The sequence below is a fragment of the Phaseolus vulgaris genome, chromosome 1 (assembly GCF_000499845.2).
Source record: "Phaseolus vulgaris cultivar G19833 chromosome 1, P. vulgaris v2.0, whole genome shotgun sequence".
NCBI classification, from domain to species: domain Eukaryota; kingdom Viridiplantae; phylum Streptophyta; class Magnoliopsida; order Fabales; family Fabaceae; genus Phaseolus; species Phaseolus vulgaris.
In genome coordinates this window covers 44,986,074-45,000,608 of record NC_023759.2, presented here as the reverse complement: position 1 = coordinate 45,000,608, position 14,535 = coordinate 44,986,074, and the positions used below count along the sequence as shown (strand labels likewise).

At 34.4% G+C, this 14,535-nt stretch overlaps 2 protein-coding genes across 2 annotated transcripts; both read left to right on the top strand.

The window, feature by feature from the left end:
- Window positions 1-381: 381 nt before the first annotated feature.
- LOC137814594 (signal recognition particle subunit SRP54, chloroplastic) lies at window positions 382-7,075 on the top strand. The gene is made up of 15 exons (XM_068617409.1): window positions 382-621; window positions 692-833; window positions 919-986; window positions 1,095-1,196; window positions 1,728-1,880; window positions 1,982-2,059; window positions 2,465-2,590; window positions 2,699-2,801; window positions 3,032-3,132; window positions 4,658-4,795; window positions 4,874-5,017; window positions 5,249-5,324; window positions 5,945-6,030; window positions 6,133-6,258; window positions 6,682-7,075. The coding sequence occupies exons 1-15, from the start codon at window positions 391-393 to the stop codon at window positions 6,787-6,789; spliced, it is 1,782 nt and encodes a 593-aa protein (XP_068473510.1). The 5' UTR covers window positions 382-390; the 3' UTR covers window positions 6,790-7,075.
- A 1,614-nt stretch (window positions 7,076-8,689) lies between these two features.
- On the top strand, window positions 8,690-10,580 carry LOC137814593 (replication protein A 14 kDa subunit B). The gene is made up of 3 exons (XM_068617408.1): window positions 8,690-8,843; window positions 9,910-10,168; window positions 10,256-10,580. The coding sequence occupies exons 2-3, from the start codon at window positions 9,913-9,915 to the stop codon at window positions 10,318-10,320; spliced, it is 321 nt and encodes a 106-aa protein (XP_068473509.1). The 5' UTR covers window positions 8,690-8,843; window positions 9,910-9,912; the 3' UTR covers window positions 10,321-10,580.
- Window positions 10,581-14,535: the final 3,955 nt, after the last annotated feature.

The window sequence follows — 14,535 nt, the reverse complement described above, 5'->3', positions numbered from 1 at the left end:
GATGGAATGATTTTTTTCGTTTTCAGTTTCTTCATATAAAATTTGAATAATTATTAGACAAAAATTCTTATTTTCATCTTCAAAACTCTATACTTTATTTAATTGATTTTTAAATAATTTTTCAAAACAAATTTAACAAAATAAGTAATACAGTGTAATAAGAAGATACAAAAAATAAAATAAAAATCTCAAATCGGTATATAATGTATGATCACTAATAACGTAACTATGACTAAAACCCAGTTCTGATTATTTTTCAGATATCTTTAAAAAATATTTTTTTAAATAACAAAGTGATTATAAAATGCATTAAAATTGACGAGTCATATTTTTTAATTATTGATCATAAATAGATATTAAAAAAAATGTAAAAACGATGAAACACGGTGTATGCCACGTTGTCACAGTTTTGAGCTGTGGCTGTGGATAACACAGATAGAAAGGAAGCTTGAGAGGTTCAGCAGAGAAGAAGACATGGAGGCAGTAGCAGGTTCCCGCCATTTCTCCACACTTTCCCTTTCTTTCTCTCACAACAGAACCCTGCGTTCTTCTTCTGCCAAATCAGTCAAGCTTTCTCCTCCTTCCACCAACGCTTCCTTATCTTCCAGAAACTGGTTCGCGGTATGTTGCTTACTGTTTAACGCAAACACGTTCAGTGATAATTAACTAATTAATTTGGATTGTGTGGCAGAAAGAGGTATGGGGTTGGGTGAACTCGAACTCTAAGAGTGTGGCCGTGAGAAGGGACTCGCGCGGAGTAGTGGTGAGGGCTGAAATGTTCGGCCAATTGACGAGTGGCCTTGAGACTGCATGGAACAAACTCAAAGGAGAAGGTTTTCCAAATTTCAAAAGAATTAGCGACTATTACATTGTTTAGATTGTTATTGAGCTGATTTGGATGTTTGTTTATGTTTGTAGAGGTTTTGTCTAAAGAGAACATTGTGGAGCCTATGCGAGATATTAGGAGAGCTCTTCTAGAAGCGGATGTAAGTTGCCTTTTTAACATGTTTTTTGAGTTGTCTCGAATTCTAGGAAGCTGTTTTTGAAGGTGGTAAACAAACAGGGCCTTGAGTAGATGCGTGTTGTGTTGGCAGGTTAGTCTTCCTGTTGTTAGAAGGTTTGTGCAGTCTGTCAGTGATCAGGCTGTGGGTGTTGGTGTCATTCGAGGGGTGAGACCGGATCAGCAATTGGTTAAGGTAAAATCATTCAGTTCCACACTTCTCACAACTTCACAAGGTATTCTTTGTTGTTGTGTCTGAAAACTTACCCTGCTAGCATTTCTATCACCTTTAAATCACCATGGGAAATTCTAAGGAGTAAATCCACCATTTTCTTCAACTGCTTCCGTTTGTGCAATAAATTTCAATTTCAGCTCCACAAGAAGTTTTTAGACTCCAATGTGTGTTTGGTTGCAAAGGTTCATTTGAAAAATCTGAACTTTGCATCTCAATTCAACTGATTATATCTCCTTTTTCTTTTTTGTTGGGTGGGGGTTGTCAAAGTGCAGTTGGAGTTTGTGGCATGGAATGCACCATATGACTATTGCATTATAGCACTATTGTACTATTTCCTGTATATGTATATTTTGGTTTGTCTTGATATAATATGTGCATATTTCACATGCAGTAAAGATGAGATTTGTATGAGATATTGATCTATTTTTGTCTGAGTACTGAATATCTATATAAGAATGAAATGGGTGTTGTGCTGATAATTTGGTTTTGCAGATTGTACATGATGAACTTGTACAATTGATGGGTGGAGAGGTTTCTGAACTGGCTTTTGCCAAATCTGGGCCCACTGTCATTTTATTGGCTGGACTCCAGGGAGTTGGGAAGACCACCGTTTGTGCAAAGTTGGCAAATTATTTCAAGAAACAGGTGCTTTTTCCCCCACTTATTCTACCTCCTTCCTTGTAGTCTGTATGTAGTTCGTGCACCTTACTGAAAATTTAAAGCTAATCGTGATAATTTTATCTCAGGGAAAAAGTTGCATGCTAGTTGCTGGTGATGTATACAGACCTGCTGCTATTGACCAGCTTTCTATTTTGGGAAAACAGGTACTGGAATTTTATTGCCTTGAAGTTGATCCGTTGCAATTATTTGAGAAATATGCATCCTTTAAATATTGGCATCAATGTCATTTTAAAGTTTCAATTGAAACTTTTGTATGGAGACATAAGATTCTGTGTTGCTACTACCACAAAACTGATGAAGAAAGTGTATTGTAGTGGAAGTGATGTGTTTTATGGGCTGTTATGCTTGTGTTGTTAGGCAGTGTTTTGGTAATCTAGCTATATTTTCGCCTCCCAGGCATTTTCAGTGTATTTACTGATCTATATTAGGATCTTAAAATATAGATTTTTTTAACCAATTGAATCAGACATCAGAGATCTAATTAATATTATTTTATTATCTCATATTTATATGTAGTCATATTTATAATTAGTTGTAGCTTGTATCAGGTAGATGTGCCTGTCTATGCAGCAGGTACAGATGTTAAACCTTCAGAAATTGCCAAACAAGGCTTAGAGGAGGCAAAAAAGAAGAAAATTGATGTTGTTATTGTTGATACTGCCGGTAGACTGCAGGTGATTCTCTATGGGATTGGAAATGTTATAACAAATAATTATTTCATTTCTGTTTATTCTTGAATCATTTGTATTCTATTGATTACGGTTGTATTTCTTATTGGACAGATTGACAAGACAATGATGGATGAGTTAAAAGAAGTGAAAAGGGCATTGAATCCAACAGAAGTGTTGCTAGTTGTCGATGCAATGACTGGGCAAGAAGCTGCAGGTATTCAGAAGTGTATTTGTACTGCTTTACATGAAATGAATTTTTTCTTTAAATAGTCCAATGAAAAAAAAATCATTTATATTATGAAATGGTTAATAATTAACGATTATCATTTACTGATCTGTTTCTTTTGGCTTTGCGGTAATCTTGTGCCTTGTGTAGATTATTAATTATTATACTCCAACATTATATCCATTCCAAATTCTGACGCTACTATTTTTGTTATACAGCATTAGTGACTACTTTCAATCTTGAGATTGGAATAACAGGTGCCATCTTGACAAAGCTTGATGGTGATTCAAGAGGTGGAGCAGCTTTGAGTGTCAAAGAGGTTTGCCTGCCTTTATCTTAGCTTTTGTAAAATGTTTTTATTTTCTATTTTTATTTTCAAACTTTGCTGAAACGTTTACCATTCTATACCATAATTTCTATTATTACAAACTCTTCAAAGTTGGTTCCCTTAATTTACAAATGTGAATAATTGATGCTTGAGGGAAGGAAATCCTACCATCTTAGCTTTTCTTCTTTGTGTGATGTGTTTGTCAATTGCACTGAAAGAAGGCTAGAGATCAGAAACAACCCCATTCGATGGTGTTAAAGTTAAAATCCGATATTGGCTAGGAATATATCTAAAAGTACTTTTTGGCAATCCTTTGGGTTAAGTATCAAAGTGTGTCCTATCCTAATTTTGGGTCTCTAATAGATGTTTAGCCTGGCAAACTCCATACTCTAAATGTTTGTTCCTCGGATGAAGGTTGGGTTAAGATCCCACGTCAGCTTGGAGTATGGCTGAAGTACTCCTTAAGATAGCTTTGGTTTTAAGTATATGTATATCCAATCCTAATTTTGGGTTACTTGTAAATGTCAAACTTCATGCTCCAAATGTTGTCCTTGGATGAAGGTTGTGTTAAGATCTTACATCAACTAATATGACCAAAATACTTTTTGTAAGACTTGGGGAGTTCTCCCTTTAAAGATAGCTTTTTCCTTTCAGACAGTGAAAGGCCTGGGCCACATTTGGGCAAATTAATTAAGCATTTATTCAAAAATATTTTGTCAAATGAGAGTTTATTCCTAAGCTTGGGGCTTATTTTGATAAGCTTTTCATGGTAGGTTATTGAAATAGAGTAAAAAAGGTTTATGGAAAGTTCATAAGCCACTTCCATAAGCCCAAGTAAGCTCTTCCAAACACCCAACTAATCTATTTCTCTTAGATGGCTCAACCTCCCAACTTTTACGTTGTCTCTGAAATAACACAAAACAGTTTTTTTTTTATATCCTGGTAAGTATTAACATAATAGGTCCCTCCCTGTAATGTATTTCAATTCAAGAACATAATAGCCTGAAAATGAAATGTTGACGAACTCTTCTAGGCTAAACAAGTGTTGTGTTGTGTACGCTGCATCCTTGCTCTCATCTAGTGAATGTATGTACCTCGGGAAATGTTGCAGATTTTCTCATAGAAATAGACTTAGGACCCCGTATATAGTACTGATTACTCTTGATTTATTGGAGGATCTGCATTTGCAATCTCGTCCATTAACATGATTTGGAATTTGGAATGAGTGGCATATATCTAAACCTGATTTATACGACTCCTGGATTTCTAAGCCAAAATATACTACTTATGCGTCATTTAATTTGTGAATGTATGGAAGTTGGTATGCCCTCAATTATGGGAGATTTTTCTTTTAATTGATTTTTTGAAGTGACATCACATACATTTCGGATGAAGAAAACAGGGTGCAAAGAAATAAGCGCATTCGGAACTGTGAACTGATTAATATAACCTACCATTCTGAATCTCTTTCCTTCTCTCATATATTTTGTTTACTTGGATAGTTCAATGATGACAGGTATCTGGAAAGCCAATTAAACTAGTAGGACGGGGGGAACGCATGGAGGATCTTGAACCTTTCTACCCTGATAGGATGGCAGGACGTATACTTGGAATGGGAGATGTTCTTTCTTTTGTTGAGAAGGCACAAGAAGTTGTAAGTCTCACTATATTTTTGTTTTATTGCCACAAAACAAAAGTATTCAATATGAATTGTTAACCACATTTGTTGTAGATGCGTAAAGAAGATGCTGAAGAACTGCAAAATAAGATCATGAGTGCAAAGTTTGACTTCAACGATTTTCTAAAGCAAACACGTACTGTTGCCAAAATGGGTTCTGTATCTCGAGTCATTGGAATGATTCCTGGTATGGGGAAGGTATGAGATCCTGCACATGAATTGCACTAAATATTATATTTATGACAGTTTTATGTATGTTATGCCCCATGGCAATTGCAAATGATGGAGGGAATTATCTGACCGCTATCTCCCAATTTCGGTTTATGAACCTTGAATTGAGCATTGCTATAATTTGCATATTATTCTTGATATTTGTGGTGTTAATTCAGTAAAGGCTATAAAGCTTATATAATATCTACATGGATGCAGGTTACTCCTTCTCAGATTAGAGATGCAGAGAAGAATTTGCAGAATATGGAAGCAATGATAGAAGCAATGACCCCAGGTCCTTTCTTTCTACTGACCAATTGATAAATTAAATTGCCCATACCATCTTTATCTAAGTAAATTTTTTCTTGACCTGGGAACATCTTTAGTAATTAGCAATGATAGAGGAAACATGCAGTATATGTTGATGACTTGCATTACCTGGCTGCCTTATGTCCTTTGATCAATTACTCTCGCTTTTGCAACCAGTTCAATTATCTTTCAGCAGTGATTGTTTTCTGTATTTTTTACGCTCAGTTGCTGATACTCCATCCATTCTCCCCCAGACATTTAGTCAATTGTTGTTTTCCATGTTATGGCTTGAAAGTCACGGTTTTTTTACATGTATTGGTTTCAATGGTGGTATTATTTGGCATATTCTTCTGCTTCTTTTTTATAATATATGCATTGAGTACTTATTATGTGCTACGGGTAAGCACATCTTCAACGTGCAAATGATCATTACATATAACTCGTAGCAAAATTGACAGAAACACCCGAGGGCCCAAATTCCCTTGGTTATGAAATCATAAAAGTGTTAATTTTATGCTTTTTTTTATTGTAAGGAGAATTGACTGTTATTTTACCCTATGATTTGTCAAACCTGGATCAAAACCAACCTTTCTTGATTATTTCCAGAGGAGAGGGAAAAGCCGGAACTGTTGGCAGAGTCCCCTGTCAGGAGGAAAAGAGTTGCTCTGGATTCAGGGAAAACAGAGCAGCAGGTATGTAGAATGATTTTTCTTTCAAATTTAACTTGTTGCATTAGAAGCTGCGGTCTATTTACCATGGCTATACTTCCTAACATAGAGGAATGAATATATCAGGTAAGCCAACTTGTAGCTCAGCTTTTCCAAATGCGTGTTCGTATGAAGAACCTGATGGGTGTAATGCAAAGTGGATCACTTCCAACACTTAGTAATCTTGAGGAAGCACTTAAAGCGGATGAAAAGGTGATTTCATTTTCTATTTATATGAGATTAAAAAATTTCAAGTTACTTTATTTAATTTTTGAATTAACTGAGCTAGTTTGTGTAAAATAATACTAGGTATTCAAAACCTCATCTATAAGTATCCTTAGCAGTCCATTCTCTAGCTCAATATAGGTGTGAAATGTTTGGCGTGTTATGCTTAAAAAGTGCAACTGACATGCATGCAATCCATGCTGTGAGATGATTGTGAAATGATCCTAATCTCTTGATGCCATTTTCATTTAAGTCGTGAAGTCATTTACTACGGAACTTTGTACAGAAAAAACGTGGAACAAATGCAGAACAGAATTGTAAATCTCGAGCTTGTGTTTGCATGTACAATTGTGCATGCTTCTTAAACATAACATTTGATGATTTGTGGTTTCTTCATTCTGCCGTTATCAGGCTCCACCTGGCACTGCAAGGAGGAGGAAAAGATCGGAATCGAGGAGTGTATTTGTGGACTCAACATCCGGAAGGCCAGCTCCTCGTGGTTTTGGGAGCAAAAGTTGAAAATCTCTGAAGGGTTCAACACTAAACAATGGAAAGTCTGGATCAACGGTCTTTAGTAATCAACTTGTATGATTTGGCTTTCTTCAGCTAAAATATTCTTCATCAATGTAGCTCCAACTTGTTTGATTCAGCTTTCTTCGGCTAAAATAATTATTACCATCATTAGATAAATTCATATTGCAATGAGGGTTGTCCAGGAGTTTGATGTAATTTAGGCAGAGATGAGTTGTATCATATATGTGCGGGATATACAAATCTAAGAAGCATGCGTGTCATTCTTGCACAATCTCAACTTTGTATCTTGGTGTGGGAGTGGAAGTTTGTATATAATAATTAAAAATCCAATTATCTGGACATAATCAAGTTTGTGAAACTTGCATTTGAGTAAATAATCAAGGTTAACTATAAACTTGATTTCCTCTAAACAAATAGAATTTCAAATGGATATTTAATTAATAAGTTAAATTTGAATAATTCACAAATAATCAATTATTCTTAGAAACAATACTATTCATAGCAATGTCAAATAGCAAATAAGAGTTTTTCATAAGGTGAAAATTCAAACTTTAATTCAATACATATTAATCCTTTTTATTAAACCTAAAACATTGATAAATGACAGAAGTTATTTACACCTTTAAATTAAGTAATGTTAAAATGGAATTTAACATGATAAAGTGAGTTACATCCTATGTTTGGATTGCAATGTACATTTTAGTTTCCCTAAGAAAACGTGGAACTAAAATTATTAGAATAACAATATTTAGGAGACAGAAAACAGTATGCACCGTTTGTTCTATCTTTTGAAGAAATCATTATGTTTTTTTTTTATGTTCGAATCACCGAAAGTTTAGCAGAGTCTGAGCAATTATCTCGGTGAGTTTGAGAACAGGAAGGACCCATAGAACTCCAACAACCTTATTATTTGGAAAACTGACACTTGTCAATTAAATTTGACCAATACCTTGCCATTGAATTTGCCATGAAACTTTGATCATGCATATTTTTTTTTCTCCTCTTCGTTCTCTCCTATTATTGAATTCAAAACGGAGGTTCCAACTTGCAGATTATTCTTGAGTAAAAAGTAGAAGAAGAAAATGGGAAGCCCACCAGTGAGCTCAGACATATCGTTTCCATCAGCAGACCTTGATGAGGATCTGAATTCTTCTGGCAATAATGTTCATCTTGAAGTAGACCCTGTATCATCAGAGGTGGCTGCCACACAAAAATCCAAGGTACTACCAATAAAAAGAACATCAACTTCAATACAAGAACACTTCTTTTTTCTATATATGTACAGTCCAAAATCAAAGTCAAAATTATTCTCACTTCTGCAGAAGTCATGATTTGTTACGCATATATATATGCCTTGCACTGATTGTTGTTATATATGCATGTTTGGTTGATTGTTTGAAGGAACAAGCTATGGCAAAACAAGAGAAAAAGGAAGGAAAAAAGAAGGATGTCTTGCAAACACTAAAATCGGCCATTATTGTTTCAGGCATAATTGTGGCTGTGGCAGGTGTTGCCTTTGCCGTAACCAAGAAGTTAAGAGAGAAATGACCTTTGCTTATGTAAGAAATGTGGAGATTATGGTCTACAGACATTGTCTTAGGTTCTTGGTCAAGTACTTTTATATGTAAATTTCTTTACATAATTTTTGGGTTCACAAATAAATCCTCAGCCCCAACAATATGCAAACATTCTAGTTTATGTTCACATCAATCTGTACATAATCCTTTCATGTATTACAGTATTTGTAGGTTCCAATTGTTAAACCTTTCTTGTTTTCTGTTTCTTTATAAAATATATAAACAACGTATTAATATATTCAGTATTTTATAAAAATGAGAATGAAAAAGGGTTAAAAAGGCATATAATATTTTTTTAAGAATTAAAAAAAATAGTTTATGTATCATTATAAATGTAATGAGTATGAAATGTGAATAGAAAAAAGTTGTTTACTCTGGGAGGAGAACCCGCGCGCTCACGCTCTCTCTTGTGGTGAGCTTCAGGGTTGGCGTTCTTCAAAATTGGCTTCTGAATTCAATCAGGTAAGAATCCATTCAATTCATTTTGCATTCGTAAGAAACCATTTTCATGCTTCTTTACATTCACTTCCATGTTCCCAAATACTAGTTTCGTATTCATAAACACTGTCGTCTCCATGATTAATTGAACAATTGTTACATTCTAGAATAAGTTCAGCGAGTTTTGGTAGAGTTCGATTAATGGCCAAATCAAGAGAAAAAAAATCCCAAGCTATGTTTAGATCGTCTCGTTCCATCATATACTCTCATTTTACTTCCTTGAAACTGAGGAACTGCTCACTGATTTTGTTTTTCCGAATAATGAAATAAATATTCTATTTTATGGCATCTTAAAATATCCACACCGTGGTATGCTGATTTTATTTTATAATTTAATGAATATACACTAACATATTTTTTCAGTGTACATAATTTTAGATAGTTTTGGTGTGACTTTTAGGTTTTATTTTACACCCCTACTAAACAATAGTCCTAATGCATGTTTGTTGTAATCTCGTGCGATTTGGTCGTCTTTGACTGAGTATTTTTCTTGATTCTGCTTGTATTGAGGCTGATTATTAACCATGAGACCCTTTCTAATATGATGCGGGTTTTTTCTTTGGCGATGTTTGTTGTAATTATGAACCTTTTGCCATTTGGAGACTCAATGTTAGTTTTTTTCTTAACTGTTCGTCAGTAAAATTATCATTGCTCATGTCATCAAATTACTGGGTTGCTGTTTGTGTTAGAAAGTCCCAGCTATCTTAAGTTTATGGGGACTGCTCACTTACAGCAGTATTAGTGAACAGAAATTGTAGCTAGTGAAAGGGATATTTAAAATTACAGGTCCAGAATGTTCACCGTCGGCAGCATTAGTGGACAGGAATTGTAGTTAGTGAAAGGGATATTTGAAATTTGAAGCAGAGTAAATCATGAGACAGGATTTATGTAAATGAAAGTCAGTTGTTTCATCAAACAGATCAAAGAAGATGACTTTTTCTTGCCGTCAAGTCTTGTCTTGTTCATTTGTGGGTGGGTATATGTTTTGTTTTCAGTACTTGATTTAAATTATCTTCTTGTGTCTTGGCAGAATATGGATATGTCAAATCCTGCAGCCTTTGTCAATGCAGAACTACTGCACTTTTATGTTGGAAGGAGGGTAAGGGCCCTGATGCAGGTTGTGCGATCTGATGGTGGAGTTGTCATTGGAAAATCAACAGACGAGAAACAGGTAGTTGTAAAAGGAACACCCCCTGCTCCTCTTACAACTTTTGTAGAAGTTTTTGGTATTGTTAGCAGTGATAAGTCGATTGCTGCTGAGATATGGACCAATTTTGGTGATTCCATTGGTATTGTTTTCCTTCCCATTCCTCAAGTTGATTTTTAGATATGGTTGAAACATGTGGGTTCTGATGAATTTTTTCTCCTCTTGGCAGATATGTTCAGCTACAATAAGCTCTGTCAGCTTGCAAATGGAGAACTTAGACACCTGTTCCTGTGAGTTATAACAAGCTTATATGATTATATGAAGGTCTCTCTATCATATGGAACACTGCGAGATTTAACCATTGTTTTGGCAATAATGTTTTTCATTTTTCTTCTGATATAAAGGTGAAAATGAGGTTTCATTTCATGTAAAAACTACCCGATGCTAATGGCTTAACTAGTAGCAATTTAAACATTTATTGGATTCTCTTGGTAAATAGTTTTATTGATTATAATTAAAATTTTATAAAACTTCATCATTTTTGTCATGTGAAATGGAGATTGTATTTGCTATTTAAAACGGTAGTCAGTCTCTTCAATTTTTATGATTAGCTCATATTTGGTTTACTTTTTTCTATTGTCTGTGAATCCGTGGGAACTTTTTTAAGCTCATATCTAGCGTAGTGCTGCAGTGATAGCATTTTACGTTGGATTCTGTGCACTGAGGAATGTGAAACATGAGACAATTCAACGTGCACCTGCATTCTTCGTGATGCCTTTTGCAGATGTTAAGACACTGTCCAAGGACAAAACCTAGTTCGCAGACTGATGAAATGGGAAAGAAAAACTGTTAGGAAGTTTAAAAAAAATCCCTCTACTATGAAAAAGTTCACGTCTAACAAACTAAAAGATAGAGTCAAGCACGTGCATGACAAATGTTTCAACCAAAAAAAATATTCTCACGACGTATTAATTGCCAGCAAAAATGTTGTTTGGTTAACTAGCATATTCTACAATGCACGCGTGGTTATTTTCAGTGAATTTGAATGATAAGTAAACTATTATTCTGTTAACATATTTGTTTTATTCATATGAATATAATGTACTCTGTCACTTTCACATTGACAAAAATGTGAAAACAAAGTATAAAATGTTTGTGCATCTAAGATATATGTGACCAAGTAATGGAAGCTGGGGGATCTCTTGTGAATTGTGATCATGTAGAAGGATTTCAACATGTGTCCATGCATTTAAAGTTGTTTGTTTTTTATGGCCCATATTTGTTAAATATATCAATGTTACTTGGTTAATTCCACACAAAAAAAAAATTGTTAAGGTATGGATGAATAAGGTTTAGGTAACACAACAAATAACAAATACGTATGTTTTAATCATATACTATTGTGAAATTTAAGTGGAAACTAAAGTTCATTGATATTTATTTTTCTTTGTGGGGTTGAGGTTGTACATTGGAGTCTAAGGAGGATGCTTCATACCTCCATGGTGATTTTGTTGGGATTCTATTAATAAGATGCTTATGTTGCAACATTTTAGTTAAATAAAGCTTGTTGTGGTTGTACCTTTAGATATACACATGATCTTTTTATGCTTCTGAATTTGTTTCATTTGATGTAGGTAGCATACCACTATAATTAGTGCATATAATAAGGATACCATTAAGCTTTTTGGATATTTCATCATGTGAAAGTTCAACAAAATTGTCAATCCAACAGGAGTTTGATGTGATCATGAATCGCTTTAAAGAGATTGACATTATTGGTAAGGTTAACATCGAGAATAAATTGCATACTCAAGTATGACATCTTTGTGTGCACTAATTGAGAAAGTGAAAACAAATGATATAAAAAAGGATCGTGCTACAAATTTGCCAAATGAACTAAGCGAGTCTCATTTTATTTTGAGTATGTTGATGTCTTACATTCACAACATGATAGCTCTAAAATGAAATCAATCCTTTTACTAAATTAATTTCCTGTAGGGCTTTATCCATACCTTGTTCATGTAAAGACTAATGGTCATTGTGGTTACTATGTTGTTGTTGCCTTATTGGGTATGAAAGAGGAGTCATGAGTTATTGTGCGCTTAAAGAATCTAGTTAGTGACATTGTGAATATGTTGATTTCCTTGGAGGTGATCAACGGTATGAACATTTGAGAAACTCACTTCTTGTTGACCGAATGTCAATGGTAAAAGTAGTCACTGTATTTCATATACTTTATTTGCTATGTCAAATGTCTTATGAATCAATTTAATTGATTTGGCTTTATTTGCAAACAGGTATAAATAAGTCTATGAGCATGCTAGATATGGAATGTTTTTTCCCAATCGATATAATGTCATTCTTGTTTGTTTATCCCTCAAGTAGTCAATTATTATTCATCCCTTTAAGGAGCCAACCCCAACTGATTTGAGCCACCATTGTATTGTTTCAATTGGACACGTTTATGACAATCATTTTGTGCAAGGTATAATTCAATTAAAGGTATGTTAAGGTAATAATCCTTGTTTGACTTATATTGTGTGAGTTATTGTATGTGAAGTTGCAAGAAGATTGTCCAATTCCACCAACAAAGTTGTGGTCAACTCATTGTTATATGCACGCTCAAGCTTGGTCATCATATTCCATTAGTCGAATGCAAGTTTTTACCTAGATAATAGTCACTAGACAACATTTGTAGCTTACACTTTGTATTTAAATTTTTCGACATTATGTAAGGATTTTAAGTTTAATATGGATACAATTCTATTATTTTGTGTACCCATTAATTTGATTACGATGCAAGCAAGACTTAAATTAAAAATAAACTCAAATTTTCATATAACTCAAACAAATGTGTACGAAATAAACAAGTTTTACGCGTCTAAAAAACATATAACTACATAACTCAAAATAAAAGATGATCAACAATGTCTATGTTGTGGCCTCCTAATGTACACAATCCTTTCTTTTGTCGTTCCTCTTGCTAGCACGAGGGTTTTGTGTGTCCCTTCCTACGTAGGTGTGCCCTCAACAACATGACCTTCACAGACCATCAATTGCAACCTATAAAACATATTCATCAAAATGCAACAATCAGCATCCACTTCATTTGTCGACGAATTACCATTTATGATTACAAATTGTTCGCGATGTATGATTTGCACATATCCATATTGGTGGATAATATGTTTAGGCATGTGCAACTATCTGCATGTGTTCAACCCAATATAGCCTAAAAGCAACGAGATTCATTCAAAGGGATACATGTGGTCGTTATACATGGTATACATGGTAAATTGTACATGTGGTCGTTATACATGGTATACATGGTAAATTGTACATGTGGTCGTTATACATGGTAAATTGTACCATAACTGACACAGTGTTATCCAACTACAATCAATTAGTTACAAGTGTTGATAATCTCCCAACAACATACCACGTGAACTGGGATCATCCTCAATATAATCAAGACACACTTGTCTCAAGCCTATAGCTGGGAAATGTTCATGAATTCATGCTTACAACAAATCATGTTCAACACAATCAATAGACTATAATATAGGTTAAGTATTTAAAAAATGTAATAATGTTCAATCAAACTAATCGCCAACAAGCTCGTGTACTTAGCTAGCTACTTCATATTTACATAACTAGCATCTCCCAACTGCTAATACATGTGGGTCAAAGTAGTAGGCACTCACACATATCCTTCAGTCAACTGCAAATTAACAAATAACTTCAAGTACAAAACACTAACTGAATTTGCACTCCTATTTGCAAAAATATGCAACCAACTGAAATGCACATGGCCACCCTTGCATTCCCTAGTTTCCAAATCTACAGCAACACAGTCAACATAGAGTGCTCTACCAACAACTTTGTAGCCCCAACTGCATACAAGGTAGGGTACATGCAAAATTGTCCAATGATGGGTAGGTGCAACAAATTTACCACATCATCTAATGTGATAGTCAACTCTATAATAGGTAGATGAAAATAATTTGCACTTGAATGCCACTTCTCTACAAAGGAAAACAACAATCCTTTGTCTACAATGTCGTTACAAGCACGAACAAATTGGATAACCCTAACAACTTAACTGCAAATTTTGTGTTTATGTAGCACTCCCTACTTATTCATTTTTCTATCATGTGACACCAATTTTAACTCACCACGATCTTACAATAGCCAATGAATGTCATTTGAGCATTTATAATAAATAAAACATTAATTTCAATGCATGTATGTCAACATTATTACTTACAAATCCATTCCATAATTGTTTAGCCACATGGTCCTCATAATTGGCAAGTAATGACCTATTTATTGACCCTCCAGGATAGGTCTCATCCTCGACTACATGGTTCTCCTCAATTATCACAATTTCTTCCATGTTGTCAACTTCAATAATGTTACTATGACCATCTTCTTCTCTTTGTCTAATAGACACATTTGGTTGAAAAATCTCCTCCTCTAGTTCTAATCATGTTTCTCTTTATATACATG